The sequence below is a fragment of the Paramormyrops kingsleyae genome, chromosome 21 (assembly GCF_048594095.1).
Source record: "Paramormyrops kingsleyae isolate MSU_618 chromosome 21, PKINGS_0.4, whole genome shotgun sequence".
Taxonomy (NCBI): domain Eukaryota; kingdom Metazoa; phylum Chordata; class Actinopteri; order Osteoglossiformes; family Mormyridae; genus Paramormyrops; species Paramormyrops kingsleyae.
In genome coordinates this window covers 4,653,633-4,681,628 of record NC_132817.1, presented here as the reverse complement: position 1 = coordinate 4,681,628, position 27,996 = coordinate 4,653,633, and the positions used below count along the sequence as shown (strand labels likewise).

Here is a 27,996-nt window from a genome sequence, read left to right as displayed (position 1 = left end):
GAGGACTTTTCGTGTCAAAAATGGCCTTGTATAAGTGTCCATTCTTCATTTCAGCATATCGTTTTACAGTAAGGCCGTCCGTTTTGATGTCCAGGTGATCCACATTTGGAGGTGTTTGTGTGTCGAGGCCCGTTCTCTGGGTCACTGATACACTGCTGGGCGCCCCATGTCTTTGCTGGCAGAGTGAGACTTTCTCCACTGTCACAGACGGCTGAGCACTGCGACATGACTGGATAGAGGCCTGTCACAACCTCGTCCTGGGTTTCAGGCCGCCCTGGTTAGGATTTCAGGCCTCCTGGCTCTGAATGAAGGCCCAGCTCCTCTTTGTACTCTTTATTTGGTTCACGCTCTCTCTCTAATTATTTTCAAGGATACATGTAAGTCATTAAGGCAGCTTAATGCATAATTAGGGACGATAATTTCCCACGTATTTGAGAAACACAGACTTCCAACCCGGAATGGGGCATAAGGGGTAAGAAAATGTATGTTAATTACAGGTTTGATCTGCATTAACAAGAAAGGCTAAAGGGACACTGGCATGGGGACAGGGGCTCCCCAAGGTGGGGTGGGGTCATGTGACACGCCCAGATGCCACCCCCCAGTCCCACACCCCTCTGTATTCCGTCCCAAGACCCAGTTTTCCTCCTGCTGAAGCTGAAATGACTCCATTATTCACATCCCTCTTTACCTTCTCCGGTTCTGTCCTCAAATAAAATCCCAAATCTGATGGCCTCCCAGGCCGAAGGAGGACTTACAGACGAGGGTAGCTTAGATACGGCATGTAGTTTTAAATGTGTTTCTTTTTATTCCCTGAAGAGATGGTTGGGGATGACTTACAAAGCCCATAATGTTACTTGTCACCTATTAGGTGACATAAGCGGCCGCCTAGGGCGCCATATTCTGAGGGGGGGCCAATTTAACCTACTGATTTCACATTGTCTCACACAGGGGGTGCTGGTGGTGAAGTTTGCCCAGGGCTCTTCATGGGCTTTGAGCAGTTCTGATGTTTGTCAGCTTGGGTTAAGCAGAGCAGCTGACTTCCAACAACAGCAGCATATCCTGTAAATCCCCAGTCCAGCGTCATTCACATCAGGAATTGTAGGGTTTCTTTAACTGGGATCGGACCCAGTCAGACTATTTCCCCCACTCGCACCCCCAGTGAAGACCTGCCCCAAAATTGTCCTCCCACGACTGATCATGTGCCCGGGGGCCCAGTAGCCCGAAAACGCCCCCCCCCCCCAAAAGCACAAGCTGTGGCAGTGGTCACAATGGACGCCGTGCCTCCGCCGCGTGTCCGGTGGGATCGCCGCCTTTGTTTATCTAACCGCCGCCTGTCCCTAGAGGGACGGGTCAGCACCTTCCAACAGCCCTGACAGAGGTCTTTCACCAAGCGGGTGATGGAAGTAATTGAAGCGTGGACTGGGGTGGGGGGGGGGGTTCTATTGAAAGTTAATGGCGGCGGAGAACGCACACATTTTTGAAATCCATTAGCCTCGCGAGCGTTCCTCTCTGATTACCTGATTGCACGGGGTGACTGCGGAACAATCTGATTGCGTGAAATTACATGAAGCTCAGCTCTGATTGGGAGGGATCTGAGGAGCAGGCAGCCAGCGTCCATGGGAGGCTATGGAATGTAGCTGCCGTGATTTGAAAGCAGGAAGGTGCCAGACTTAATTGTAATCAGAGCCTTGCAAACTTGACAAGTATTCTATTTCAGTACTCTTGCTGTGTGGTCCTTCAGGCTATAACAATCTGGTTAATTAATTATATGCTTCTGACTGTACATAGCTAGGTCCGGCATAATGGTTTCACCTACAAGAAATTCATTGTGGCCTCCTAACTATGCAGGCCTAATGTTAGTTGCTACGGTGTAACTTTAGATTACATAATGGCACATCAAACTCACCACTGGAGTTTCACCATCAGGAAAAAGTTCATTGCAGAGCGATCAGGGATTTAAGAGCTCCAGTGTGAACCTGCAAAGTTCGGTAACACTTTCTATGAATGCATTATAATATACCTTCACAATGCATAACAATGCATCCATAAAGTATTATAAACACAGCTATAAATATATATAAAAAGGCATTACACATTATATGTTTCTTGTGTGTAATGAATGAAGGTCTCATCTACTGCTCACTACTACTCACATCTGCACCATACACACCTTCATAATGCATTATAATGGTCGATATAAGCATTAAGGATGCTTTGTACTGCATTACAAAGATATCTATAGTGCATTATAGATGAGAGCTTCATAGAGCATTTGTAACGCATTATACATGTGACTACAATGTGCTATGCCTTTTTATAAATAGTTATAGCCGTCTTTATAATACTTTATGAATGCATTATAATGCGTTATGAAGACAAAATGCAGAATAATAACTGTTTTAAGTAAAAGGTTACCCAAAGTTCTAATTTGTATGGTTCTGAGAAGCAATTCATGAGAACCGAACAAGCTAGTAGCCACAGCAACATCAACAAGACGATGTTCCTCAGTTACAAATATCATTCAAGCTCAATCTGAGGGCAACAACTTCAACTTGTGATTTGTCTTAATTACAAGAAGCTCATTATTAACAGTAAAATGTTTGTAGGTCTTCAATGAGCACCAGAAGGCAGGTCTTCCCTGAGCACCGGAAGGCAGGTCTTCCATGAGCACCGGAAGGCAGGTCTTCCATGAGCACCGGAAGGCAGGTCTTCCCTGAGCACCGGAAGGCAGGTCTTCCATGAGCACCGGAAGGCAGGTCTTCCGAGTCTGAAAAGCCAGGGGCTGATGCCACCACAATAATGACACTTTTATTTTTTATAATTCTGTTTTACTGGAGCGTCCATGAACGTTCCGGAAAGCTGCCGAAGTATCCTGCAGCCCAGCAGAATCGACTGTTTTTCTCTGTATTGCAGGACTGTTGAGCATCTTACATACAAGCTAAAGTAAAATAAACCCAAAACAAGCAAAGAAACTGAATCCAAACGCACAAGAATGTCCTAAATAAACAGACACAGAAATTCCACAAAAACCCCTCAACCTTATGATCTCTGGTGACACTGAAGTCTTTTCATTATTAAAAAGGGGGGGGGGGGTAGCAAGACAGACGGCAGTGAGTGACAAACACTGATCTCACAGTGTAGATGTTTATAAGGCTGAGTCCCGCGCTTGTTAAAGCCCGATTTGGCGTTTGGAGTCTTGGCCGCCGTGGCACCATGGGCCTCCCCACCGATGACAGAGGAGCGTGTGAACAGGAATCCCTCTCTCCGCTCACGGCTATCAGTCATGTGTCTGAGGGGGCGGGGGCCCCCACACGTGAATTTCACGTCTGATTTCCACCTAATTTCTGCTGAACGCGCTGGGATTGAGAGCGAGTGCAGTGTCCGCGTGCGTCTCTCCCCCTCCCAGTCCTTCTGCTTACACACAGCAAGATTTCTAAATCTTTCTATATCATATAAGGTATCATATAAGGTTTTAAGCCTTCATGGGGGTTTTTTCCCTTGGTCACTTGATATTAGATAATTCTGCCTATTAAAGATATTAAATAGTACATGAACATGGTAGCTGAAGCTCATTTGAACTCCCTGGATCCTGCACCTGTGACCCACCCGCCCCCACCCCCCCTGCCGCTGCTCTCGAAGCTGCACTGTAAGTGTTTCCCATTCTATTAAGGTTTATTAAACTCCTATTGATCTGCTCTGTTCATCTAGCTCAGCTCAATGCCGCCGTTATTATGCTCCAAAACTGCTGTAAAATTGCACATTTCCATCTCATTTCCCCTTTAAATTGAAAGCAGAGCAAATCTGACCAATGGATTTTGCTTCAAACTCATCCAAAAATGTAATAACGTAATATAATATTTAATAATCCAAAATTAATCTAAGGATTAACAGTTACTCAGAATTCCATTAGACATATAATAGTAATTCTAATTGTAATGGCGACAGCAATTCTAGTAACAGTAATAATGTTAGTAATTCTATTTGTAGCAATAACTATCACTAATTAATATGCCGATTACTAATGCCAATACATTTTGTTGTTGTTGTTAGGGTCTCACAGCCGGTTGGCGTCGGGACAGTCACATGACCCCCAGATGAGGCCCCGCCCACTCAGGAAGTGTCTTCGCTGAGCCCCTCCGTTCCCAGAGGCTCGCTCTGCATGACTCCTTCCCCTCCAGCCACCTGCGTGGCATGTAATAAACCTATCGGGCTTGGGGAGTGTGGAAGGCAGCAGGGGAAATCGTAACAGAGATGTCCAAACACGAGCGGCGGAGATGAGTCCGGCCCGGATTAGTGGGCAGCGCCGGTCCCCAGGCCCGTCGTTCCCAGGACACACAAACTCCCACTTTTATTACAGCCCGGGATTGTCATCAGAAATTAATCTTCTCTCTGAAAGACAAATTGAATCGTAGCATATGAAAACAACTGAAAGAACAAGAGGGCGCCTGTTTTTCTCCTCTTTTCCTACACGATCTCTCTTTTTTTCCTATCCTCCTCAGCCTCCAACATCTAAGTGATCCGGAGTGTTCAAACTTAAATTAAGATAGGTGGGCTAGATAAACAGTTAAAACTGGTTTCCATGGCTACCCCTCACACACTGCTGTGATTGCATTATAATCCGAATGTAATCAAGTCTAAATGAAAGAAAGATGATAAGGGTACTATTTTCTTTTCTTTTTTTTTCGCTGCTGTTTTTTATTACCTTCCAATCAGATCTGTGCCCCTGTCCCTTTCATTACTCCGTGGCCATGGCAGTGTTTGTGGAAACATGGCTGCAATAGCGGCCCCGCTTGGGTGATTACGTTCCTTTTGTAAGGTGGCCTTGCAGAGAGGATTTCCAAGCTGCTACTCCCCGCCCAGCAGAAAGCAGAAGACTCCCCCTGACTTCTTTTCGCTCCGTAAAGGCCTCAAATAATATTAATAAAAAACAGACCCGCACTTATTAAATCAGCATCGCTTTACGTATCGCGGGGCCCGATTCGCAAGGGCTGGGGGCCTCACTGGAGGTTCGACGTGTCTTTGTGGATGTGAGACTTTGTGTGGATTATGGTTTAATAGCAGCACATGGGGAGGATGGCTAACGAGATTCAGCCAGGATGTAGCTCTTCACCTCCACTGTTACCTCTTCTGCACCCTTAGAATATGGACGAATCAGACATAACTGGGAGCAACTATCTACTGGCATGGGAAACTAAACAAGGCTTTATTAGAAGTTTTGTATCCACTGGAGCTAATCCACATCGGGTCATTATTAGCAATGCCTTGGGGGGGGGGGGGGGGGGGGGGCTTCAGCGGCCGCATTGGATGCCCGTTCTTGGAATTTCAGTATTTACACAGAATTTTCTCCATGAATGAATACATTGTCTGAGCGGTTTGAGCGGAGGAACGAGACTGGCGACTTCGTAAAGTGTTTTAGTAACAAACAGAGATACAGCTGGGGTAAGGAGGCAGGAAACAGGAAGTGGTGTGTATTCACAGAGGGCAGAGCTTTGGCATAGACAACACTGGTTTGTAAGCATATCTCGTTAACTCGTTAGAGAGCCACGTTATGAGTTACACCGCTGTAATCGTCTCCTTGTTTACTTGGGTCGTGCCTCATACCTGCGGGTTACGCACACAGAATCGGCCCATTTGGGCATCCTTAACGGACGATTACCCAAGCATAACACGAAGCAGGGGGTTCGCTTGGAGGGAACAGCCATTGAAGTCGATGAGAGTCTTTTTTGGGAAAAAAAATGCTGAATTCTCTGAGCACGGAGGAAACCGAATGCTCTGGAGTATGGCTCCCAAATCTTACAGCCCATAGGAGGCGGGGGGTGGGGGGGGGGGCTGACCCCTGTTCTAGAGTGTGCTGAAAAAATAACGAGCATGATGGAGACGTACATGTGAGCTTAGGCTATGGGAGGAAAAATGGAAATGTATCATCAGATATAGAACTGCTATATGAAACGGATACATGACGACTGTGTGTGTTTCAGGGTGGGTCTCTCCTTTCAGGAGCGGAAGAATGTGCATGATGTTCACATTGTCTGGCTTCTGACGTCCAGATCTGGTAACATAGCTGGAGGACGGCATTGTCTGCGCGTCTCTCACACCTGACGCTCACTTTCCAGCGTTTGGCCACGACCCCCGTCTTTGCGAAGTCACAAAAACCAAAGCAGTGATACTTGCGTTAGCCTTGAGAAAAGGACAAGAGGAGATCAGCCCCTGGATCAGAAATGAAGGTGCTTCAATAACAGGGAGGTGCATCGTTACTGTGTTTGTTCCTGCAGTTTAACACACTATGTTATGCACTCTCTCTCTCTCTCTGCCCTCCATTCTGTGATAGCAGGAATATCTCTAGTGAAACAGATACAGTAAAAGTCCCTTTGTGAGGAACAAAGGACTCTGGGAAAATGAGAAAGGTTGCTGAAGGCAAAATATGGCCATATACATAACAACCTGAAAAGGAGAAACTTCATACCCAGAGAACGGTCAGAGGATATTATCTTCTCCCAGGCTACTTAAAACACACTCTTTGTTTGGATGAGATCACTGTTTTAAAGCACAGCTCATGAGTTTCCAATCGCGAATCATTTATTTCCCCAGCTGAGAAGCAGGAAGGCGTATTTATTTCCCCTCGGCCAGGGAGATGCCCTGGGTACAGATGCCATGTCCAGCAGACCCCGGTAATTAGGAGAGTCATTCATCTCTTTGGCGTCCCTGGTTTTAGGGTTACAGACAACAAATACTGACCCAGCTACGGCGTTTTCCACCTCATGAGGAGGAGACCCTCTGCTTTGACATCTCTGTCCCACAGGAGTTACAAAAGCTGTTTGGCCGGCGGCCCGTCATGGTCCTGCTCCAGGCCCCTTCGATCACACCCCCTCCTACATCTTCCCAGGACCTTCTCCTATCTAAGAGAACTGGATTCTTTCGCCTTTATATTACGATTTATTCAGCAGATCGTCAGCCAGTGGCAGGAGTGGTGCGATGGTGAATTCAACCAGGACTATAGATCTGTGAATCAATGCATTCAGCGTCTCCTACAAACCAGCCATTCCCACACCAGGCCTTGAACCACCTCCACCCTGCCACCCCCCCCCCCCGCCATGAAAATCAGAGAAACAGAGGCTGCAGATGGAGAATCCCCCCGCCTTTTCCCTGGACCCAGACTGAGAATCTAGGGCCCTCTGACCACAGCCTGTCAGGGTGTCCACAGGTTGTCAGGAGAACAGCCCGGAACACCGTGATCCCCTTAGGCACCGGACTGACAACAAGAAGAACATCTGTAAGGACCCCCCAATCACTCATCCTGGGGAAATGATGACCCCCCCCCCCCCCCCAGCCGCATCCTGGAGGCTCACAAACTTGTGTGTGAGCGTGTGACGGCGCTCCAGGACGCCCGCTCACTCCCAGACAAAGCCCCCATTCATTGGGGGCTGCTAAATTGGCGGTGGGGGCTCCGATAAATCATATTTTCCCATCCATTGCCGCTCATTGTCGGCTCACAACAACAGGAATGCCGGTAATGAGGCAGCAGGTGGGGGGGGGGGGGTGGTGAGGGGGGGGCTGCCAGATTAGTCTCCTCAGATCTCCACCAGCCTCAGCCGTCTGGTGCTGATGGAGGCTGTGTCCAAACCGGACATCTCAGCCTCGACAACACAACCCTACCCCCACCCCAACCCCCACCCCCACTGATGGGGAAGCATCTCCTCCCCATTCGCACTCATTTTCCCAGCATCGGTTCAATTGTCGATCTAACTTTTTAAAACACACCATGTGCAAGCTCATTTTGACTAATTAAAGAGTTACGAGAACATGGCCCCCACCTCCGCCCCACCCCATTTAATAATTTTGACCTCATTATTCCGAGCAGCTGCTCTCGGGCTGCCTGGCTGGGGTCTCTACATGATTCCTCTGCTGCTGCCGTACCCGGGTGGGGATTCCTCTGCTGCTGCCGTACCCGGGTGGGGATTCCTCTGCTGCTGCCGTACCCGGGTGGGGATTCCTCTGCTGCTGCCGTACCCGGGTGTGGGCACGCTCGCCATGGGCGGCCGGCCTGTTTCTTCAGCTTAGAAACTTAGAAACAAAGCGGACTTTGGGAAATGTAAAGGGCACAGGGTTGGTTTGTCGATGATGTTTCCAGCCCCCACCTCCCGAGCCAAATTATATTTCCACCATGCTCATAATTACAGAATCATTTTCCTGAGCAAACTTTAAATGAATGTGGCTTGAATTTGGTTACCTTTTACATACTCTCACCTGCTTTGTGAGGCAGACCCCACCGCGCTGCCTCGGGAGAAGGAGGACAACACAGCACAATGCAAACGAAGGCACCACAACTTGTGAAAATAATGCAATTAGCATTTGTGCACAAATTAGAATGCCTTGTGCCGAAATCTGAGATCAGATGAGATCCCCATTATGTGAACAAGCCCCCTTTCCTATTCTTCCTAAAGGCTATAAGCGGTTCGACGGACACGACGCCAAGTTATGACATATAAGTGGCTCTTCTGAGGAGTGGGTCTATTGTTGTGAAATATGCATCCAATTAAAGCGCTGGATGTAGGGGGCCAATAAAGTGTGTATACCCGCAAAGGCGAGGGGGTGAGGGGGGGGGGGGTGCAGGCGTCCTAATGAAGCCCATCTAATATGCCCTGACTGATGCATTTTCTGCCGTTCACGGCTGTTGAATAATTACGGGATTTATCACAAGACACGCCGACTCATTAGGTATTAGCGAGGTTTCATTAGTGCCGTGTTGTTCTAACACTGAACACGATCCGATCTGTGTAATTAGAGGCTGCGGAGTGGGGGCTTGGAACGAGGTGACTTCCATTGGCTTTTTCGGCGGGTGGGGGGGGGGGGTCCCGGAGGTTTGCCCTGTTGTGTTGCCAATTTGCCAGAAAGTCACGTCACAGTACATCACGGTTACAAAAGATCAGGCTGCCTTCCTGCCTGTCGGAGTTCAGCTCAGAAACACCATTTCGGGCTGCTTTATATTTGGCGGCTAAAACAATTGACAGGACATCAGGCTATTTGCTGTTTAACACGATGAGACCATTTGCTCTTACAGACTGACGGGGCACCGGCCCGTTTGCAGCGGCAGAGTGGATAGTAAATAAACATATTGCTCCTCTTTATCTGTCATGTGCACCAGCAGGAAAATGTAATAGTGCAATCAGTGCACTTTCACTTATTTAAGCCGACCCTTTATCAAGCCAATGAACCAAATTTAGTGCAATATTCCGTTACCAACCACAGGACACAGAAACATAAGCACTTTTTCCTGAAATACCAGTTACACATCCCAGTATGCAATTAGAACAAAACCTTCCTGGAAGCCGCTTCCTTTACTATGCCTGTTTAATTTATGGTTATCGATGCATTCTTTGTAGGACTGGTTAAAATAAATAGATATTAAATTTGGATGGTGTTTCCTTTAGCCGTCATCCCAGCCAGCGCCTTCTGTAACAGAGTCATTCGAAGGTGGCTTATATGTGCTTTTCCAGGTTCCTCTACCAAGGAATTATTGATTTGTATTTAATTAACCTCCCGCTAATTTGCTCTCAGCTGACACAAGATTGATTTAGACAATCAATAACATCATATTAAAAAACCGCTGCCACTTGAGACGTAAAATTGCAAATTTGTCCAAAACGTGCTATTTGTTTGTTCAGGGTGTCGTGACCCCGATCTGGAAAAGTGCTCTTTCTTGGCTGCGCTCAAGCAGCAGGCTATGAAAACCGGGCGGAACGAGCGCATGCACGGCCATGCGGATAATGAGCCGGAGATGCTGAGTCTGATCAGCTCGTTCCGTTAGCAGGACCCCGGGTCGCCGGTAACGGGCATGAAGCGTGGCACCTCTGCAGCACCGGCACGGACCTCCTGGGCCCTGAAAGCAACCCGCTCAAGCTGACAGGAGGTTCTGATCCCATATCCCGTCGGCCCGTCTCAGAGGATGCCTCTATTATTAGCTCGTGACCTTTGACCCCAGGTTACAATGTCACATGCCCCCCCCCCCAGGCTGGCACAGATTACAGCAACAAAAGCACTTGTGTATCCAAACTGGTTTTGAGCTTCGGATTTTGCTAAATTTGTGCCAAGGATGACGGTCAATGGTTTGAATACAAGGTGGGTAGGTTTAAAACTTTCGGAATTTCGTCCCACAATCATATTTGGCAAATGCTGGGCAGGAGAAATAAACATGGAGGAAATACAGATGTTTTCAATGGAAGCTGCAAACTTTCACAGAGACTGCAGGATATACTTCCATCGTGGGATAAAACTCAGGGAAGGATTAGGAACTTGTTTTGCTCAGGGTACAAACAAAACTAAACAAAAACAAGACAAAAAAGGGTCCCCACAATCCCATATCTTATAATTACTATTATTTCAAATTATTTCGCAACATTCCCACAAATACTTTCATAATGGAATATCATGAGGAAGGTTATTTAAAAACACAACATACACACAATGTCATTTGTAAATAATCATGCATTCGTATTTTCATTTATAACCTGTGATATGGTGTTTTATATTTCATTTCTTTATTGTAATTATTCTGCGTCCTGACATGAATGTCTGTTCAATGGCATAATCATAAAGAAGGACTCAGCTGTTTGCCAGAACAACAGCAGCGTAATAAATATTCAATGTCTAGAAACAATATGACATATATACATGTCGCACGTTCCATAAACTGCCCGTGTACTACTGTTAGGTTTTGTACACTAATTTATTGACATCATAATTCTCCCTGTTCTTTTATGACTTTCTGTCATGCTCTCTCAAACTCTGCAGACACTCCAAGTTCCTCACGGCTAAGTTTAGTGTCCCGTTCTAACGGACAAGCAGAGCGACTAAGTTTCGCTATTGGTGTATGGAGTGGCACTGGCCCAAAGGTTGTTGGTTTGAGTCCCCTATGTGGTTCATTTGATCCAGGTGCTTAGCCTGAGTTGCGTCACTAAAATTCGCGGCTGTTTAACTTTGGAACCTTCTGCGAATTAGTTGATTAGCTGATGCTCTTGTGATGGACCCCCACACGGAAATGGAGCAGAGACACAGCCGACCAGACGGTATTCATGGAGAGGCGGGGGCGGGGGGCACAGGGGGTGGGGGGCGATGACTGTTGTGTACATCAAAAGTGGGATCTCTCTGCTGTGCGAAGCCGGGCCCCCCTCCCGCGTTTTGATGTCAGATTGTCTCCATCGGCAGATAATCTCCCTCAAATCCCTCCTCATCAGTCCACTTCCCTGAAGGAATCTGCTGCTCTCTAAAGACGACCACAATGCTCCCCTCTCTCTCCCTCTCTCCCATCCTCTCTCTCTCTCTGTGCACAAACACGGGCCTTCATACCCCTGCCGCGGCCGAGGCCCTCGTGGAAAAGGCTTCAGCGAGAAGGCCTAATCACTGATTGATGAAAACAATGAACGGTAAAGTCTGAATTATAAATGAAAGTCAATGTTAATTCTGGACATGAGCCCATTCCATGTAGCTCTCTGAATGCGTTCCAGAGCGGCCGGGAAACACAATTAGTATAATTAAGTCCTAGTGCAGAGCTCACGGGGAAGGGGATGTCATCAAGGACGCAGCGTCCTGGCTTTGAAGGACTCGCTTAGCCCCGAGTAAATACGAGACTCATCTTCTGAAAGGCTTTAAAGAAATTAAACAGCCCTAATGGTGTGCCAGTGAAGTCGTGGTCTGATGGTGCAACTGGATACGCGGTCGCACCAAAAGGCACGAAACGCTGGTAGCGGTGCAGCGAGCTGGGTGTCCATCAGGCATGCAGACCACAGCGGCGAGCAGACCACAGCGGCGAGCAGACCACAGCAGTGTTTAATTACTGTCCTCGGGTTTTAATATTCCGCCGCGTCACTGGCGTTTCCCCCCGAAACAGAACGACAGACATGAACCTTCAAACGGCTCGTTGAAAAGGACAGGCTAGCATGTGCTAACGAGGTGGGCTTCCCTGGCGAGACTGAGGTTCTGGAAAGTTCAGCGTGTCGTGGGTTTGCGTGGCCGTACGAGGCCTGTCTGCCGTGTCGTCAAGGTAAACAGGGTGTGCACTGCGGCGGGGGGGGGGCGCGGTAGAGCTCACACTCTTAAGCGCATCCTCAAGGTCAACAGCACAGTTAGCGGTTAGCTTTGCCTGCTTTGGTGTACGGTGGAGATGAGATGTTTTTTTTTTTGTTTTTTTTTTAATTCGAGGCCTACAGCGGCCTTGGTGACTCCGCCCATTTCATTAAACTCCGTTTGAGTTGCTTAAATGACTCCCCTTTGTGTGACTTTGCTGCCCCGACTGACTCCGCAACCGTAGCATGAGCGCTCTGGAAATTGCCGGAGAACAACAGAGCAAAGAGCCTGTCAGGAATCTCCCACGACGCCCTGCGTTATTTGCTTTTATCGCAATGCAAAGGAAGGATTGTTATTTTTTTCTGGCCCATTTATTAAATTAGGGACAAAGGCACAAAGCTTTTCCACTGAGACCGGCTTCTAATGCGTTTCAGAATCTGCGGCCCTTTTGTAACGGACAAATTAATATACCGGTTGAAAGCAATTCACGATCCCGTCAGTTGAAAGCAAGATTATGAAAAAGGTCAGCTTTGCTCTTGCGTTTGTGGTCAGGGGTGGGGTGGGGTGTGGGGGTGGGAGGGGGGGGGGGGGGGGGCTGTGTGTCAAATGAACCTCAGATTAAGTGGGAATAAGTTTGCCTCCACTGATAACAAAGGGATTGTGTTGCAGAGACCTTGAGGAGCCAGAACAATTAAAGCATTAATAGCCTAAACAGCGGACATGTTTTAATGAACTCGGAGACTCGGGATGCCAATCGGAATTGCCGACGCGCCGGAACAATGAAGCAGTCGAAACTTTGGAGCTGCAAAGACACACTTTTCCTCCACTGCGATTTTCATGTAAGGGTGGTGGGGGGCTTGGGGGGGGGGGGGGGTGTGTGACACGAATATACAAGCAGAAACAAAAGGCACGCTTCACACAAACACGCGGAGCGGGGGGCGGCTAGCCGTCTAGCCCTCGCATGAACGCCACTAGCTGTTGTGCGCCATAGTAACCGCTGTTAAGAGCATCGCGGCATAACTGGGCTGCAGACACAATGGCCGCGGTTATTTTGCCGGCTGTCCTCTGGCTTTGGTGGGATGGAAAGGTCCGGGCCTGACTTTCCCATAGAAGCAGCCAAATTCCCCAAAGGCCCAGAGCAAATCGACGGCCTTTCACCTGGGAGCACTTCTCAATATCCCCGACTGGGTGAGACGGTCTCTGTTGTGGTGTAGAGGACGAACATGGAACCAGAAAGACCCCCATATCATCAGGAGGCTGACGGTAATATTTCCTCTATTTTTCGGGGGGGGGGGGGGTGCTTTAACCTCTGACTCCTGCTGACCCTGAATCTGAGCCCTGGTGCTTCATCGCATCACAGCAACAGATAGCAGTTGGCTGTAAGCTAAAGTTTAAGTCTGAGACAGGCAGTGGTTTGCGGTTCCTGTTACATTAATGTGAATATAACAAACCAGCCATAATGCTGACAGTTCTTAGGGACCAAACGGCAACAACAGGGATCCCGGGATCCCCCCCCCCCCCCTCAGATTAACTCTGAAAACAGAAAACAAAAGTTTTCCATCAAGGGAACATGCAGATGTTTTGTTTGAGCAGGAAACGATGGCGAGCAGTGTTCTTCGTAAGCACTGGTGGGACTTTGTGTTCTTGACATCTCGGCATTCCCAAATTTATCAGCAGAAAATACTGGGGCCAGTCAGTGGTCCAGTGGTCACTGTGACATACGAGGCTTTAAAGGAAATTCTCAGAATCTTATTTGCCCATAATTCCCTGACCACAGTCCATTAATACCAGAAATCTTTTTACAGCATTAAAAACACACCAAGTATACAACCAACAGCAACCTATATAGTTATATTTCCATGTATCATTATGTAACTAATAAATGTATCAGCGCTTAAATTCTTTGTAATGTTTTGCGGTCTGAGTCCGTGACGCTGCACTGCAAGAGAGGCCCCACAGACGCGCGCCTCAGGTGTGAACATTTCCATAGAACTATAAATAATGCATCAGATTGGCTTTATTGCGGTGTTTTAATCATCCTTCGCAAAACCAAAACATATCGTTTACTAAAAGTGCATAGTTAAGCTTGTTTTTGTTGACCCAAAAACAGAACACCTCAGTGTTTTCTTCCAAAAAGTATTTGGATAACATACGAGGTAGCGTTATATATTTTCCTGCATTACATTGCATAAATATTTTTCTCCAAATATCACAAGGACTGCCTTTAGTTATAAACAAGAAAAACAACTTTAGTTTCTGCGATCCCTTATTTTGACAGGTGGTGGCGCCACTGTAAAGTTTCAAGTGGGGGGGAGAAATCCGGAACGTATCAAATAAATTGCTACATTTTCTTCAGTGACATTGAAACTAAATTACACTGCCACGGTTCAAGTAACGTGTTTTCAAAGACCAGACGTGTTGAGAGTCACGCCAGCCTGCCGGCGGTTTGCGACGCCGAATTCTGCTCTGCGCACTATTATTAAAGGGGAGCGGTTTGCCTAACAGAGAATATCTTTAGCCCATTTATTATCTTTTACGAATAATCAAATATTTTAATATTACATAAAGGTGCATCTTATTTTAAAGCACGCAGTTCACAATGCTTTCCCATTTGTAATCTATTTGCTCGGAAAGTATTTCAGAGCTATCGTTTATTTATATTTTTGCATTTTTAACCATTTAGTAGGTTTTATGCAGAGGACGCTGCAAAAACAACATTACTTTTGACTGGAGCGCATGATAGGAGATACAGCTTCCACCCCGAGCCACTAACTACATTTTTCCTTCCTTTACTTGGTGCGCCGAAGTCACTCTCGCGTCCTTCTGATTGGCCGACTTCGTTATTCCGCCTGAATGGGCCGCACTCCGACTGGCTGGGGGCCGATTTACGTCACTCGCACACTCCGTCCCTGCCCGCCCCCTAAGATGAGTACTTGAGATTTTCCTTCTGTCACCGCCACATGTAGCAGCGGGGGGATCGCGGGAGCCGAGCGGTTGTCTGTCGGTGCGGGAAAGCGGGACGCTCATTCCCAGAAGCGAAAGAAATATTAATACGCTCCGTGTCTGCTGCGTGGAAACGATGCCTGTGCGTGTCTGCCGGCGCATTTCCAAGGACGTCCCCGAGCCACCTTTAAAGCCACAGTAAAAACATCGGCGCCGGTGGAAATACAACACAGAAACCACGTTTGCATTAGACTGCAAGTGGTTGCAGTGAGAGATATTTCATAGGACGGTTCGAGATACCGGAGTGGAGGGGCTGCATCTCGCCTTTGACATCTGATTCTGCGACGCGACCACTTCGGTCAGCTCGATCGATTTATTTTGATAATAACAACTACAACAAATAAACAGCTTTTAATCGGAGAGATCTCCGTATCAGGACACGATCCAGCCATTGCATTTTGAGCAGGCGAAAACAGGTAGGTGTTTTCCTGAAAACCTTGAATACCTATGGCTTTTGAGTAATATTTTTACTTTGATTAATTGCGATATATTGCGATTAATGGAGATCAGATGATTGCATTACGAGGCATCCACAAATTTGCCTCCATGCGCGATGACGATGATGTACAGTATAACTGAGAACCAACATTAATTTCATACGCGTATTGCTATAATTATAAAGAATTACGCCATTCGATTTTAAAAAAAGCAGAGACCTCGTCGATGCACGTATACTCGTAGTTTCAGTTTCCCCTATCTCCTGTAGACCCCGATGTCCCCCTATTAAAGCTTAGAGTATTTTTTTTTTGGATTTCCCCCTCCTCCGGTACAGAGATCAGATCATCCGAGCGTAAAGTTGTCAGAGAAGAGGCGCAGGGAATTTGTAATGTCCCCCCGATTATATTTCGCTTTATATTCCTTACTTTGGTACACGATTTAAAAAGGCACCGGGACCACTTTGCCTGCAGCTGCTTAATCTGTTTTCTGTTTCACTGACTCCATGTTAGTGCTTAAATTGCCTGTCCATGTAATTACCGAAGTAAGCCCATTTAATTTAAAAGCTTTTTCCTCCCCTTGAGCCACCCCTCTCTCTCTTTCCTTGAAACTGGCAATGAAACTTGACGATGGCCCCGTCTTATTTATCCTGAGACTTACTTTTCGGACCGGGCGCTTTGATACATCGTCTTTAGATTTAATCAGCGCTAAGGTATTGCTGCTTGTCCTTATGAGCTGCAGCTAATGGAGATATTCAATGCTTTTCTTAGTGTAACGTTTTTCTCCCTCTCCCCCCTCCACCCACCCCTGCTCTCCTCTAATTACCTTTCAACAAAGATTTGGCCGAGTCCTCCATGAAGTCTTTCCTGAAGGAATTGGAAAGGATTAAAAATTAAAATGCATTAGCCGACGAGTGAAATAGAAAAGTGTGCGGCGAATACGAATCGATAAATACACCAGGTACATTTTCCGCAGCTAATAAGGCGAGAAATAAATGGAGCTGGAGGATGCGCCGGTAATTGAAAGTATTAAAGAGGAATGCTCTGGCCGAAAGGGATCCCTTAAAGCCAAATAAATAGCCGTCTATTGATTGTCGCCTGTCACACTGACAACGTTTCTGAGACAGAAAAATGTTATTCTGCAGACCAGCTTCAAATGGACTATTACTGACCATTGAAGCGTGTGTTAATATACCGCAGGTAATAGCGTTTGCTGCTTTTATATAAAAAGCGTCCTGTCCAGAATAATTCATAAGCGGCGCGTACCCAGTATGGACTTTGCGTGTTTTTTATAAGCCCTTAAAGTTGCACCGTTTTAATTAGCGGCGGTATCGTTTTCACGCTCCTTTCTTTCTCTAATAAGCACACAATTACTTGGCTGGCACAGCGCATATTGACCTGCTTTAGCGGTTGCGGGGGGAAGAAGGTTCAATTTAAAGACAATTTAGACTCCTGCATGAAAAGCGATGGCGCTTTAATTGCTCCATCACCCGGAGTGTTATCAGGCAGCAGCCTTAAGCCCGGAGGAACCGCGGGACAACCGCAGCATTTAGATGAGCGATCAAGGGCAGATTAGGGAGGCAAAAGTGGTCTAAATGTGTTTGTATAACAGGTTAAACAAGCCCTCTCAAAGGAGAGCGATCTATTTATACCTGGGATCCCGAAGCTATCGCTGGCATGCTGATGAAATCTGAGAGAAGGGCGCCGAAAGGGCCGGAGGAGAAGCGACCGGGAGCCGCAGGAGGCTCCGGACCAGCAAACATGTCCTCTGTTGCGGTGTCATTTCGGAAAACTACCTATAATAAGCATAACAGGTCTGACAACTGGTAGCCGAGCACAAAGGCAGCGCGATAAATAAACGTGCGGCTTTCGGGCCCCATAATGAGGTGTAGTTTTCACTGAAGCCCCGTCTTAATGACTCATGTTTGGAAACCCAACGCTTTTGCTAATTCCCCTGGGTGAAAGAGCACAGTTGCATTGTTGAAGGACTGGGGGCACATCAGAAATAATAATAAAAAAAACCTTCCTGTGATACCGCTCCACTTTCCTGCTACAAAATTAGCCCCGTGTAAATGTCAGATGTATCAGTATTGATGGGCTATTCATGTCTTATCTGTAATGGGTATTGTAGGAGAAGTTCGGAAGGGGGTCAGAGCATCTGCGAGGGGGGGGGGGGGGGGATGTGAAAAAAACTTCTCTGAAAACTTGCTCCTACTTACCCAAGCCCAAACCCTCCATTTCCGCTGTGGCTGGCCTCTTCAGCCTGGGTTGGGTTTCACCGAGACGTAAGCAGACCCTGGTTTTCCTGTTCAGCCACCCTCTGCCAGCCCGTGATATTTGCTTCATACTTTCCTTAACCTGAAGGACCTGTTTTTGTGTCTTTTTGTTTGCCCCCCCCCAGACACTGCTGTCACAGACACCATGGTGAATCCCAGCGGCAGCACCCAGCCACCCCCCGGCGGAGCGGGGACCCTGTCCTGGAAAAGGTGCGCGGGGTGCGGGGGCAAGATCGCCGACCGCTTCCTGCTGTACGCCATGGACAGCTACTGGCACAGCCGCTGCCTGAAGTGCTCGTGCTGTCAGGCCCAGCTGGGCGAGATCGGCACGTCCTGCTACACCAAGAGCGGCATGATCCTCTGTAGAAACGACTACATCAGGTGAGGGGGTCACCAGCGGGGGGCGCCAGCGTCCCAGTGAGAATTGGGGGTGCCGTTGACACCCTGGCAGGGCTGGAGTGGACGGGCGGCTTCGCCGAGCACCGTTACGTTCGCGTTTTCCGTAAATGGGAACAAACCCCATCCCTGGGCAATACGTGATTTTTTTCAGGTTGGCAGGATATTATTATCTATCCCTCGGCGACGAGGTTTGTTAGCCATGATGTTTACACGCTTTATTAAATCACACTGGAATTTCCCCCTTTCGCGGGACGCAGGTCGTCATGAGGACCCCCCTCACTCCTTTCTCATGAGCTTTTGGAGCACGTTGTAGACGAGAGGTTAGGTCAGTAGAGGACACGGGTCCGTCTGGAGAACTCGCCGTCTCCTGTGTACCAAATGGCTCATCGCTGGATAACGCTATTTCCCCCCCCCCCCAAGAAAGCCAAAAATCGTAACATTAAGATGTCGGCGCCGCCTGCGACTTCCTTCCTTCCCGGACGGCCGTCCCGAAAGGTCAAGCTGTCAAGATGAAAGCGGCTTCTTATCCTGGGCTTTTGCATTAAGAAAATACCGGTGGTCTTTTATAACCGGCCAAAAAATCTCTGCGTTTGTCAGTTTTATCAATCCCCTCGTGGGGGCGGTTATAAAAAGCGGCTGTGAGTGGACGTCGGGGACCTTCTGTGCTTGTGAAATTCGGGTGAGTTTCGAAGACACAATTGCAACAGAAGAAAAGACCCCTGTATTACGGCGTTAATTTAAGAACAGGCTTGGACTCTCGATGTAAAGTCCGGGGATTAAGGAAAGCACGTCCCCTTTGGCAGAAAATCTTGTCGCTTCGGGATTTTGCAAGAGAAAGTTGGGGAGTTTGGGAATGTGACTCCGAAGTTCTGGGGCCTTCGGAGGATGGTGTACAAATCTGAAGGGACGTCCGTGTAGGACGCCCTGCTTCAGAGGAACGGCGAGCTTCCTGTCCGCTTCCGTTTCCCAGATTTCGCTTTCCAGCCTCGTTAGTTTAAAACAATGACGCGGGAGAGCATTTCGTTATTTTGATAATGTAACATCGTCAATTGAAGTGCAGCTTCAATCAGCTGAATGGAATCAAATGCGGGGGTTGGGGGGATGAGATGGTGGTGTCTAGTGGGGGGGGGGACCTTAAAGAAATAATAAAACTCATCTTGCTAACGGAGGAGCGCGCTGGAGCGCTCGGCCAACGCGGCGGAAAATGCCCATCCGATTGCTGCTAGCCTGACCATGTCACACGTCACACTTCGAGTGACTCTCCTCATCTAGAAGATTTCAGAAATAATTTTTAATCTCCCTCCTCTGATGGGCTAACCGCACGTCATGTGATCTCCCAGCATTCCCGGGCCCTGCAGACTAACTCTCCTTAGCTTCGTTAGCTGCCTGCTAACGACAGTGTTCAGATGACATGGTATCAAAGCTGTAGGTGCAGCTGTGGTCACGGTCGTGCATTTTGCGCAGCTGGGGGGGAGAATCCGCACACGTGACTGCAAGTGAATTTAAGTTTCCTGTGGCCCCTCCCCCGTTAAGCTTGGTCTGGTCGATAGCACGCCGTGTTGTAATGGGCAAGCAGCCTAATTAAAAACCTGGGCGAAAAGCGAAGAGGCCTCAGCGACGGTAACGAGGGCGCTCTCCGTGAAAAGCGCAGAGCGGGAACGGCGCTCGCAGGCGGCGGATCTGAGCCCAGATAAAAACCGTCTGACGGGGAGTCTGTGCAATTAAAAGCTTTAATTAGCGCTTCCTCCATTTTCCTTTAGCCCTGATGGGTTTAATCTAATGAGATCTGGTCTCTGGCTTGGATCTTCTCTGAATGACGTGTCCGAAATGGATGAGAGCCACATCGCAAACAAAACATTTAATTAAGAAAATTGGCTTTTTTTGGAGGGGGGGGGGGGATTATTACGAGGGCTGGGTGCCTCTCGGCGTTAAAGGCGCAGGTTCATTTTTGTAATGGAATATGAATCGCTGCCGTTAGTGTAAATAATACCGGGCCGGCCAGCGTTCATTAATCTGCGAGGCGGGGAGTGGGGGCCTGAGACGGATCGGCGGAGCGGGTGCAGCAGGCCGCATTAGTCTCCGTGAGGGACGCGCATGACCCGAGCCGAACCGCTGCAGCCTCCTACAAATCAAATGGGCCGGACCGTGCGGCAGGCACATCGCCGTCGAACACCCCTGGCCACGTGCTTGGCGCTGGGGCCTTGGAAAGCGCCCTGAAACGCGCGCACACGCGCATGCACACGCGCATGCATGCATGCTAACGCAGAGCCACCTTATTTTAATTGCACTCCTCCTGCAAACTTACTTTCCCTGCCTGTGTTGCTGCTGTTCTGTCGGTTTCATTCTCTGCCTCTTCTCCTCTGCTTGGCTGTAAGAGGAACCCAGCTAGGGAATTAATTTAGCTAGTAATCACGCGGCTGCTAGATGCTGTGAATGCTGTCCTTTTAATTGAATAGGCTAGGTAATTAAATGGCACTTTTCCAATAGAATGTGCTAGGTAAATCTAATAGTTGGTTATTTAATATGGCTTTGAAGTCTGCCCACTCGAGCAGTATGACAGCGCAGGGGCATGTGAGCTATTAGTGGGGAAAAACCGGGATCTCAAAAATTAATTAAATCGCATGCAATTTAAGGGAAACGTTTATCTTGATTTGTCATAACAGAATTAATTCAAGGCCGCCAATTCACTCGGGGCCAGATCTGTTTCTCTGAATTAACCAAGCGTAATTTAACAGATCCCCCCCATACCCCTGCCCCCCTGCCTCCCCCCCCCACCCCACCCCACCCCACCCTACCCTCCTCTTAAATGCAGAGCACACTATTATGCAAAGCTCTTTTTAACTTGTATTGATATTTTTCTGCCTGTTTTTATTTTATTTAACTTTATGATGGTATATAACTTGTACTCGTATGTTGCTCACTGTGCATAGACACCCCAGCCCTGTGTTTGATGTAATCTTCTCTGGTTTGGTTTTTGTTGCTCATTTAAACATCTGGTCTGGGACCCTTTCTCACTAGACCCCGAAAGTTGTCCAAACGCCAGCCTCCATGTTGCTATCGTGTTGCGTAAGATGCCCAATCTAAGGGAAAGCAGACATGACCCCTTCTGCATCGCCACTCTATAGCTGAATAATTACCCCCACCTCCCCCCCCCCCTGCCCTCCAGGACCCAAACCCAGTGCCATGGTCGTGTTAAAGAGCTTCTGGGCCTTAATTACATGGACTCTGGGATCTTTCCCTCCGAAACAGGAGTTCAAGGAAAAGCAGCCTATTAGAATTTCAGCGCAAACCCACACGGGCCGCTATCTGCTTAACTGAGCACCTGATGGCTTCAGATCTTTAAATCAAAAGCTCTCCTTGACAGTCCCCTGGTCAAATAATTAACGGGGTGGTTGTGATGAAGCAGGAATGAGAGCAGGAGACTGCAGGTGATTGGCGAACAGACACGGCGTGTGGTGGTCGCTGACGCGGTGTCTCTCCTCAGTGCGCTGCGTGGGCCCCCCTGGGCCCCCCACCACGTGCAGAGGGATCGCCGGGCGCAGAGAGAGCCACAGAGACAAGGCGCCTGTCTGCCAGTCTGGGCTGGTCCTTCCAGTTTGGTTACTGATTGTTGGCGTGTCAGAGATGAGGCTAATTATTTTCGAAACGGAGTTTTGATTCCCCCTGTCGAATCGATGCTGCCGTTTGTTTCACTTCGGGGTTTTTATATCTGGAGGCGTTCCCCGGCCATGTGACACTGTGCCCCCGCATCAGCCAATAGGGGTCTGTGTCATGGTGATGACGGCCCACCCCTGGTCCGCTCTTTCAGGGAGGGGGTGGGCGCTTATTTCAGTCTGGAATATCTGTGTGTGGACGTGGGGGAGTGGGACTGGGGGGGGGGCGACGTGATGAAAACAAGTCATTTTCTCCTTGTGTTCTCCCTTAACGGGCCTCTCTCGCTCGCTCTCTCCGGCGGCGCCAGACCCTGTGTCCGGCCGCCTTGGCCCCGCCCCCTTCCCGCGACGTGGCCGACGGAGTCCGTGCGTGCCCCCCAGCCGTCCATTAAAGCCGGCGTCCCTGTTTCAGATGCACGCCGAGTAACGCTATACTCGTCCCCCGCCCCCCCCCCCCCCAGCCCAGCCCCCCTCCCTGGAGCATGTCAGATGCTGTGGTCTTATTTGATTGCACAGGAAAACCGCGGTGATGGAGCAAACACCCAGCCAGATACGATGACAAATGGTTCCAGATCCCAGTAAATTACTTTCTGCTCAAATCGAAATTTCATTCAGTTTGTTGCCGGCCAAGATGAAGTAATCTAAATTGTAGACTCCAGAGCAGATAGAGCGAAGTTGGAGCAAGCATTTCATTATCGGGGGGGGGGGGGGGGGAGGTAGGGTGGGGGGGGGGGAGCTAGGGAAAAGGGCCGTGGATGAAAGCGATGAGCGCGAGCAAATCTGAAGTGTTGACACCGTGATTGAAAAGGTTAACCCATGCACGCTATATATCAAGCCGGCTTTCTAATGGAAAATCTGCAGTGATGGAGGCTTTGCAGGCAGCCATGCCGCCTGTCTCAGATGTGGGATCAAATCCTCTTAGCCGGCCCATTTGCCTGCGTCCCTGCGGCTATCATGCGGCGGACGGGAGGGCCGCGTCGACGCCCCGCACCCGCGTCCTTCGTTACTGGTCTGTATACTCTGTCGTTGTCATCATCGTTTCCCCCCCCCCCCCCCCTTTACATGTAAGGTGTGATTTCATCCTTGCGCCGTTGACGTTTCTACCAGTTCGCGGGTTGATCTCGACCGAGAAAATATCCCCCGAAAAGCTTTCCTGTGAAAATTCGGAGCTCTCCTCTCCTGATGTGGTGGAGAGGTACACGTTTGCAAGATGGCGGGGGAGGGTGGCGCTCAGTCCTCCCGATAAACGGGAATTTATGTGGCCGTCTCAGAGACCCCCCATCCCGACAGCAGCGGCAAACCAATTTACGCAGTCGGCCTGCGTCACAGCTGGGTGATGAATGCGGCGAGATGCGCAGATTCCGCGGCCGGACGCTCTTCACTGTACTGCCGATGCTGACATGACTTCCTCCCGATTTTTCTCCTCTGCAGATTATTCGGGAACAGTGGGGCGTGCAGTGCATGCGGCCAGTCCATCCCGGCCAGCGAGCTAGTGATGCGGGCGCAAGGGAACGTCTACCACCTCAAGGTAACCCTGACCGTGATGCCTGGGGGGGGGGGGGGGGCAGGGCTTGGGGGAGGGCCTCACCGGTAATTTGCCATATACTTGTGCATGAACGTAGCTAATGGCTTCAGATATCCTCCCCCGGTGACGTTCATGGATGACGTGTGACCCCCCAGGGACCCCCCTGGTGACCCTCCTGAAATGAGAACTAAGACATGTGATGCGATGGTGTGAACGACGGGGTCTGGGCGCGATGGGCTGAGTGATTAAAGCAGCACAAAGTCGCCTTTCAGGCCCGGAATCGGGCGGCGGCCGAGGTGGGGGGGGGGGGCTTTGTTTTCATTGAATCGCTGCCCGTGTTGTGAATAAGGCTGGTGTTGATTCAGAGCGGTACTTTTCAAACACGAGGTGAGGTGGGGGGGCTGCTTTTTCCCGTGTGTGTGTTTTGGTTGACCCTCTGCAAACACGTGCACCCGCCTCCGGGTGCACGTGTTTGCAGAGGGGTGGGAATGTGGGGTGGGAATGAGGGCCCCTCGCAGCCGGCCTTGATCTGATCCTGAAACCCCCCCCCCCCCCCCCACAGTGCTTCACGTGCTCCACCTGCCGGAACCGTCTGGTGCCGGGCGACCGGTTCCACTACATCAACGGCAGCTTGTTCTGCGAACACGACAGACCCACCGCCCTCATCAACGGGCACCTGAACTCGCTGCAGACGAACCCGCTGCTGCCCGACCAGAAGGTAGGCCCCGCCCCCAACCCCGCCCCCTGCACCGCCCCACCAACATGGGAGGGAGAGGGTGTATGGAGGCCCCTGGGCCGTGACGACCTTTGGCCTGGATTGCCCTCCCTGTTTAGGGTCACCTCTACATGATGTGTGTAGCAGACGTACATCACTTTGGACGAAAGCAAGTCAGGCAAACGGTACATTACAGTCATACAGCTGTGAAGGAATTGATTAAGCATAAGCACAGCTATTCCTGAGGAACACACTTGTGGAACGTTTGTCCACCAAAAGGAGGCTGCCGGCAAGTGTCTTGATCCCTTGACGGTGCAGTGTTGGGTCCGTGTACACGGGCGGCCTTCAGGGCTAGAAGGCACCGGAAGGGCAAGACCCTGGAGTCACATGCAGGAACAGGATTGGAGTTTTGCTGTGGCGGAAACTCATTTGTAACAATTACTGTCAACCCGCTGGACGCCGAGGCCCGAAAGGCAGGCCCAAACTGCCCGAAAGGCAGGCCCAAACTGCCCGAAAGGCAGGCCCAAACTGGAGCTTTTTTCTTTTTTTAATTTTTATGGAGTCTGCCTGATTGTATTTGTATCATATTTCATTGTGATTATATTTTGAGGTCGTCGATCTATTACTCTTGCCAGCCGAGAGATTAAATCTGATTGTCCAAGGATGAATTTTAATTAAAAGATTAATTTTAATTTCAGATGGGTGATGGATTCTCCTCCCCCATCGCTGCCGACCGCATGTTTGACTTTGTCTCTGCGAGGCGGGAGGCCCCGGCTGAGTCATCTCGGGGTATCGAGATGTTCCCACGCCACCCCTAACTCCGCACGCGTCTTCACCCGTTAAGGAGCGTGGCCCTGGGTACCGCTCATGTGACGATGCCGGAAATCGGTGGGTGGAATTTTCTGCACCCGGGAGTAAATTGAAACAGATCTATTTATTGGGGAATCTAATCTGCCGACTGACGGGGGCGCTTGTTGCGTTTCGTGCGAGCACAGCGGGCACACCAGAGCGTGCTCGTGTGCCACCCCCGCGGTCGTCTCTGCTCGGGCCGCTGCTCCAGAGTAGACGGCCTTCATTGAGGCTTCTTGCCGCACCTTTTAAGGCGGCCTGACGCCTTGACACTGACGGCACCTAGCATGTAACTTGAAAGCCGCCTGAAGGCAATGAGCCGCCTTAATTTGAAGCGTCTCTCTAAACGCTGCCCCCTGGCTGGCATGGTGAGCATTAGCAGGCCTCATCCTTTATTTATACGGCAACATCTATCGTAGAGAAAACGACTGAATTATTAATGTTAAAACACAACTGGAGTGATGGGCCCGGCCCTTTAATTATGGGCAGGACTTCGTTGGGACGGCCATGTTCAAACGGAGAGGGGAGGTTCGCCTTTTCCCTTTCAAGTGTCAGTTTCCTTAGGTGTTCTAATAGGATGGCATTCGACGCGTGGCGGGAGCCGGTCATGTGACCGTTAATAGGAGGAGGAGCCTGTCGTCAGTGTGGCGGGATGCCAGGAATCCACCGGCGATCGCTCACGGATCCGTGCGATTGGATGTTGGGGGAGGGGGGCGCTTCAGGTTGCTGACAGGCATCCTTCAGCATGCCCCTCCCCCCGCGCCGCCGGCGTAATTGGTGCTGTCCGTGTCCGCAGAGCGAGGCACTCGCGTGTTTGTCAGCTTCTCCAGCCTGGCCGCTAATCTCTTTGTTCAGGACAGACAAATTACCTTCCTCACAGCGAGCTTCAGACCCCCCCCCCCCCCCCCGCAAGAGGAATGCCTGGCCCCATTCCTTTAATTAGCCGCAAAGTGGGGGGGCTTTGCCGTTACTAATAGACCTCAACTCTCTCCGCAGTCTGAGGCAAGGGAGGAAGCAGGGGGGCGAATCCCGACACAAACCCTGCTGGGGGGGGCGCCTGTGGAGAGCGTTACCCGTTTGGTTGGGGGGGGGGGGGGGCGGTGGGAGTCGAGGATCAAGCGGCGTGTGGCCTTGTCGGGATCGAGTCCCGGTCGATCAGGAACGGCTCCTCAGACGCACGTGAAAGCGTTGGGGGCGGCGATGGCCGGCAGATGGCCACACGCTCATACCGCCGATAAATTACTCCGGGCTTAAGTGTAGCTGGCAGTAGATGATATCATCCCGACTTCATTAGATGCTGAAAATGGAAACTCAGCGGCTGGGGTGGGGGGGTGGGGGTGGGCTGGCCATTCCTGACAGCATGGCCTTGTCACAGAGCGGGGGCCGTTTGTGGTCCATTTGAACGGAGCCCTTTTCCGGGCCTCAGTGAGGAAGGGTGCCCCCCCCAACTACGCCCCTTAATGTTGCATTTTTAAATTTAGAGTTTTCATTTTCTTTTATTAATGAATTCTTCTCTCGCCCCACAGGTGTGTTAGGAGAGGAGGAGTTACCCCCCCCCCCCCCAGCAGAGCATTTTCTGCCATCATCACCCTTGCAAGTGTCAGCATTCCCTGCAAACAATCCCCCCGCCCCCACCCATCCCCTGAAACACCTGCAACCATAATCCTTGTCACGGCATTCAAAACACGCTAACCCCCCCCCCCCCCGCCCACACGCCCCCTTCCCGCTTCTACACCTCCACGGATGGACCCCCCCGCCCCCCATGTGGGAAATGGCAAGCTCTACAGGCCTGGACTAGAGGGGAGGAAGTTCTGGAGGGATCAGAGTCAGGCAGAGAGACCCGGATGGAGCCAGGACTTTTCAGAGAGAGAAGACAAAAAATAAACACTAACCAAGCCTTTGAGGAAATAAAGGGAGCAGTGACGCTTTTTCCTTCTTCTTTCCAAGTCCACTCCTTTGTGAGACCCTGATACTCCTCCTTTCTATATTTTTAGTGTTGTAAAGGGAATTTGTCCCAATTTCGGGGATTAGAAATGACTTTTCGTGGAGATGGGGGTCATTAACACTTTGTGTATCTGTAAAATGCCATGTATGTATGTATGCATGTAAGTGGTTTTTTTGTCCCGACGTGGCTAAACTCTACCCCTCACGCAGAGCCCAGTTCCAAAACCACCGCCCCCCCCCCCCCCCCCCGCCACGAACTGCAGACCCCTCCAATCCGGCGGCAAAGCGAGCGGAAGCGGTCCGCAGCGCTAACGCACTCTTCATGTAGAGATTTTTCTCCAACCTATAATTGCTCAATGGAAAAAAAAAATAAATCTATTTGTGATATTTTCAGAGACATTTGCTCAAGTATGGTGTATTTAATTAATAAAAAGTTAAAAGAGATGAGGTCACCCTGCTGTTTTTCATGCAACCAACGATGCGCGTTCTTCTGTCGTATTACTTTGTTCCCCGTAAAAAATTCGTCGATGAAACATTTTTCCCCAAATCCTTCTTTCTATCGTGATACCTGCTCCGTCCCGTTAGCGGAGCGCGACCACTTTTCTCCCCTTTGAGTTAGATCTCTGAACGTCCTGCTCACCGATTATTAAATAGCTTGCTTACGTGACATGAGGTCTGGCCTCATCGCGTCCGGAGCGTCTTTCCTCGGGAATCGGTTCATTAGCTTTTCTGCCTTTTATCCCACCTAAACGACTCGCTCGGGCCCGTTCTGGAACCGGCTCGCGGGCCCTGCCGGCACTGATGTGTGTCTGAATGAGGTGGGCCTCGCCCCCCCCCCCCCACGTCCTCAGGGATTATTAATCCTAATAAAAGGCCCATAATTGAAACCCAATAAATATAAAGATGCCATTTTTTCATTAACACATGTTACTCATCGGCCGACCGCCGCGTACAGACGGGAAAATTCCCTTTGAAGATTTAATTAGCGAGGGGAGAGCAGGCGGGCCTGGCTTGCTGCGAATGGATGGGCCATTTACAAAGCGAATTGGCACTGGGACGCGGCGCGCGGGGGCCATGCTGACGAGAGGCATTGGCACGTGTATCGCGTGGGGGGGGGGGGGTGCTTTTGCAAGACAGT

At 49.7% G+C, this 27,996-nt stretch overlaps 1 protein-coding gene across 2 annotated transcripts; it reads left to right on the top strand.

Annotated features, from left to right (window-relative positions):
* The first annotated feature begins 14,988 nt into the window (after nucleotides 1-14,988).
* Nucleotides 14,989-27,302, top strand: lmo4 (LIM domain only 4). Of its 2 annotated transcripts, XM_023816699.2 has the most exons (5): nucleotides 14,989-15,479; nucleotides 17,899-18,154; nucleotides 23,257-23,353; nucleotides 23,913-24,068; nucleotides 26,441-27,302. In XM_023816699.2, the coding sequence occupies exons 2-5, from the start codon at nucleotides 17,919-17,921 to the stop codon at nucleotides 26,447-26,449; spliced, it is 498 nt and encodes a 165-aa protein (XP_023672467.1). In that variant the 5' UTR covers nucleotides 14,989-15,479; nucleotides 17,899-17,918; the 3' UTR covers nucleotides 26,450-27,302. The 2 variants fall into 2 exon arrangements, with proteins under 2 accessions (XP_023672467.1, XP_072560357.1); XM_072704256.1 differs by lacking the exon at nucleotides 14,989-15,479 and having other exon boundaries at nucleotides 17,880-18,154.
* The last annotated feature ends 694 nt before the right edge of the window (nucleotides 27,303-27,996 follow it).

Coding starts and splice junctions, on each gene's coding strand:
- lmo4 (XM_023816699.2), top strand. CDS start 17,919: ATGGTGAATCCCAGCGGCAGCACCCAGCCACCCCCCGGCGGAGCGGGG. Junction 18,155..23,256: donor TGTAGAAACGACTACATCAG/GTGAGGGGGTCA, acceptor TCTCCTCTGCAG/ATTATTCGGGAACAGTGGGG. Junction 23,354..23,912: donor GGAACGTCTACCACCTCAAG/GTAACCCTGACC, acceptor CCCCCCCCACAG/TGCTTCACGTGCTCCACCTG.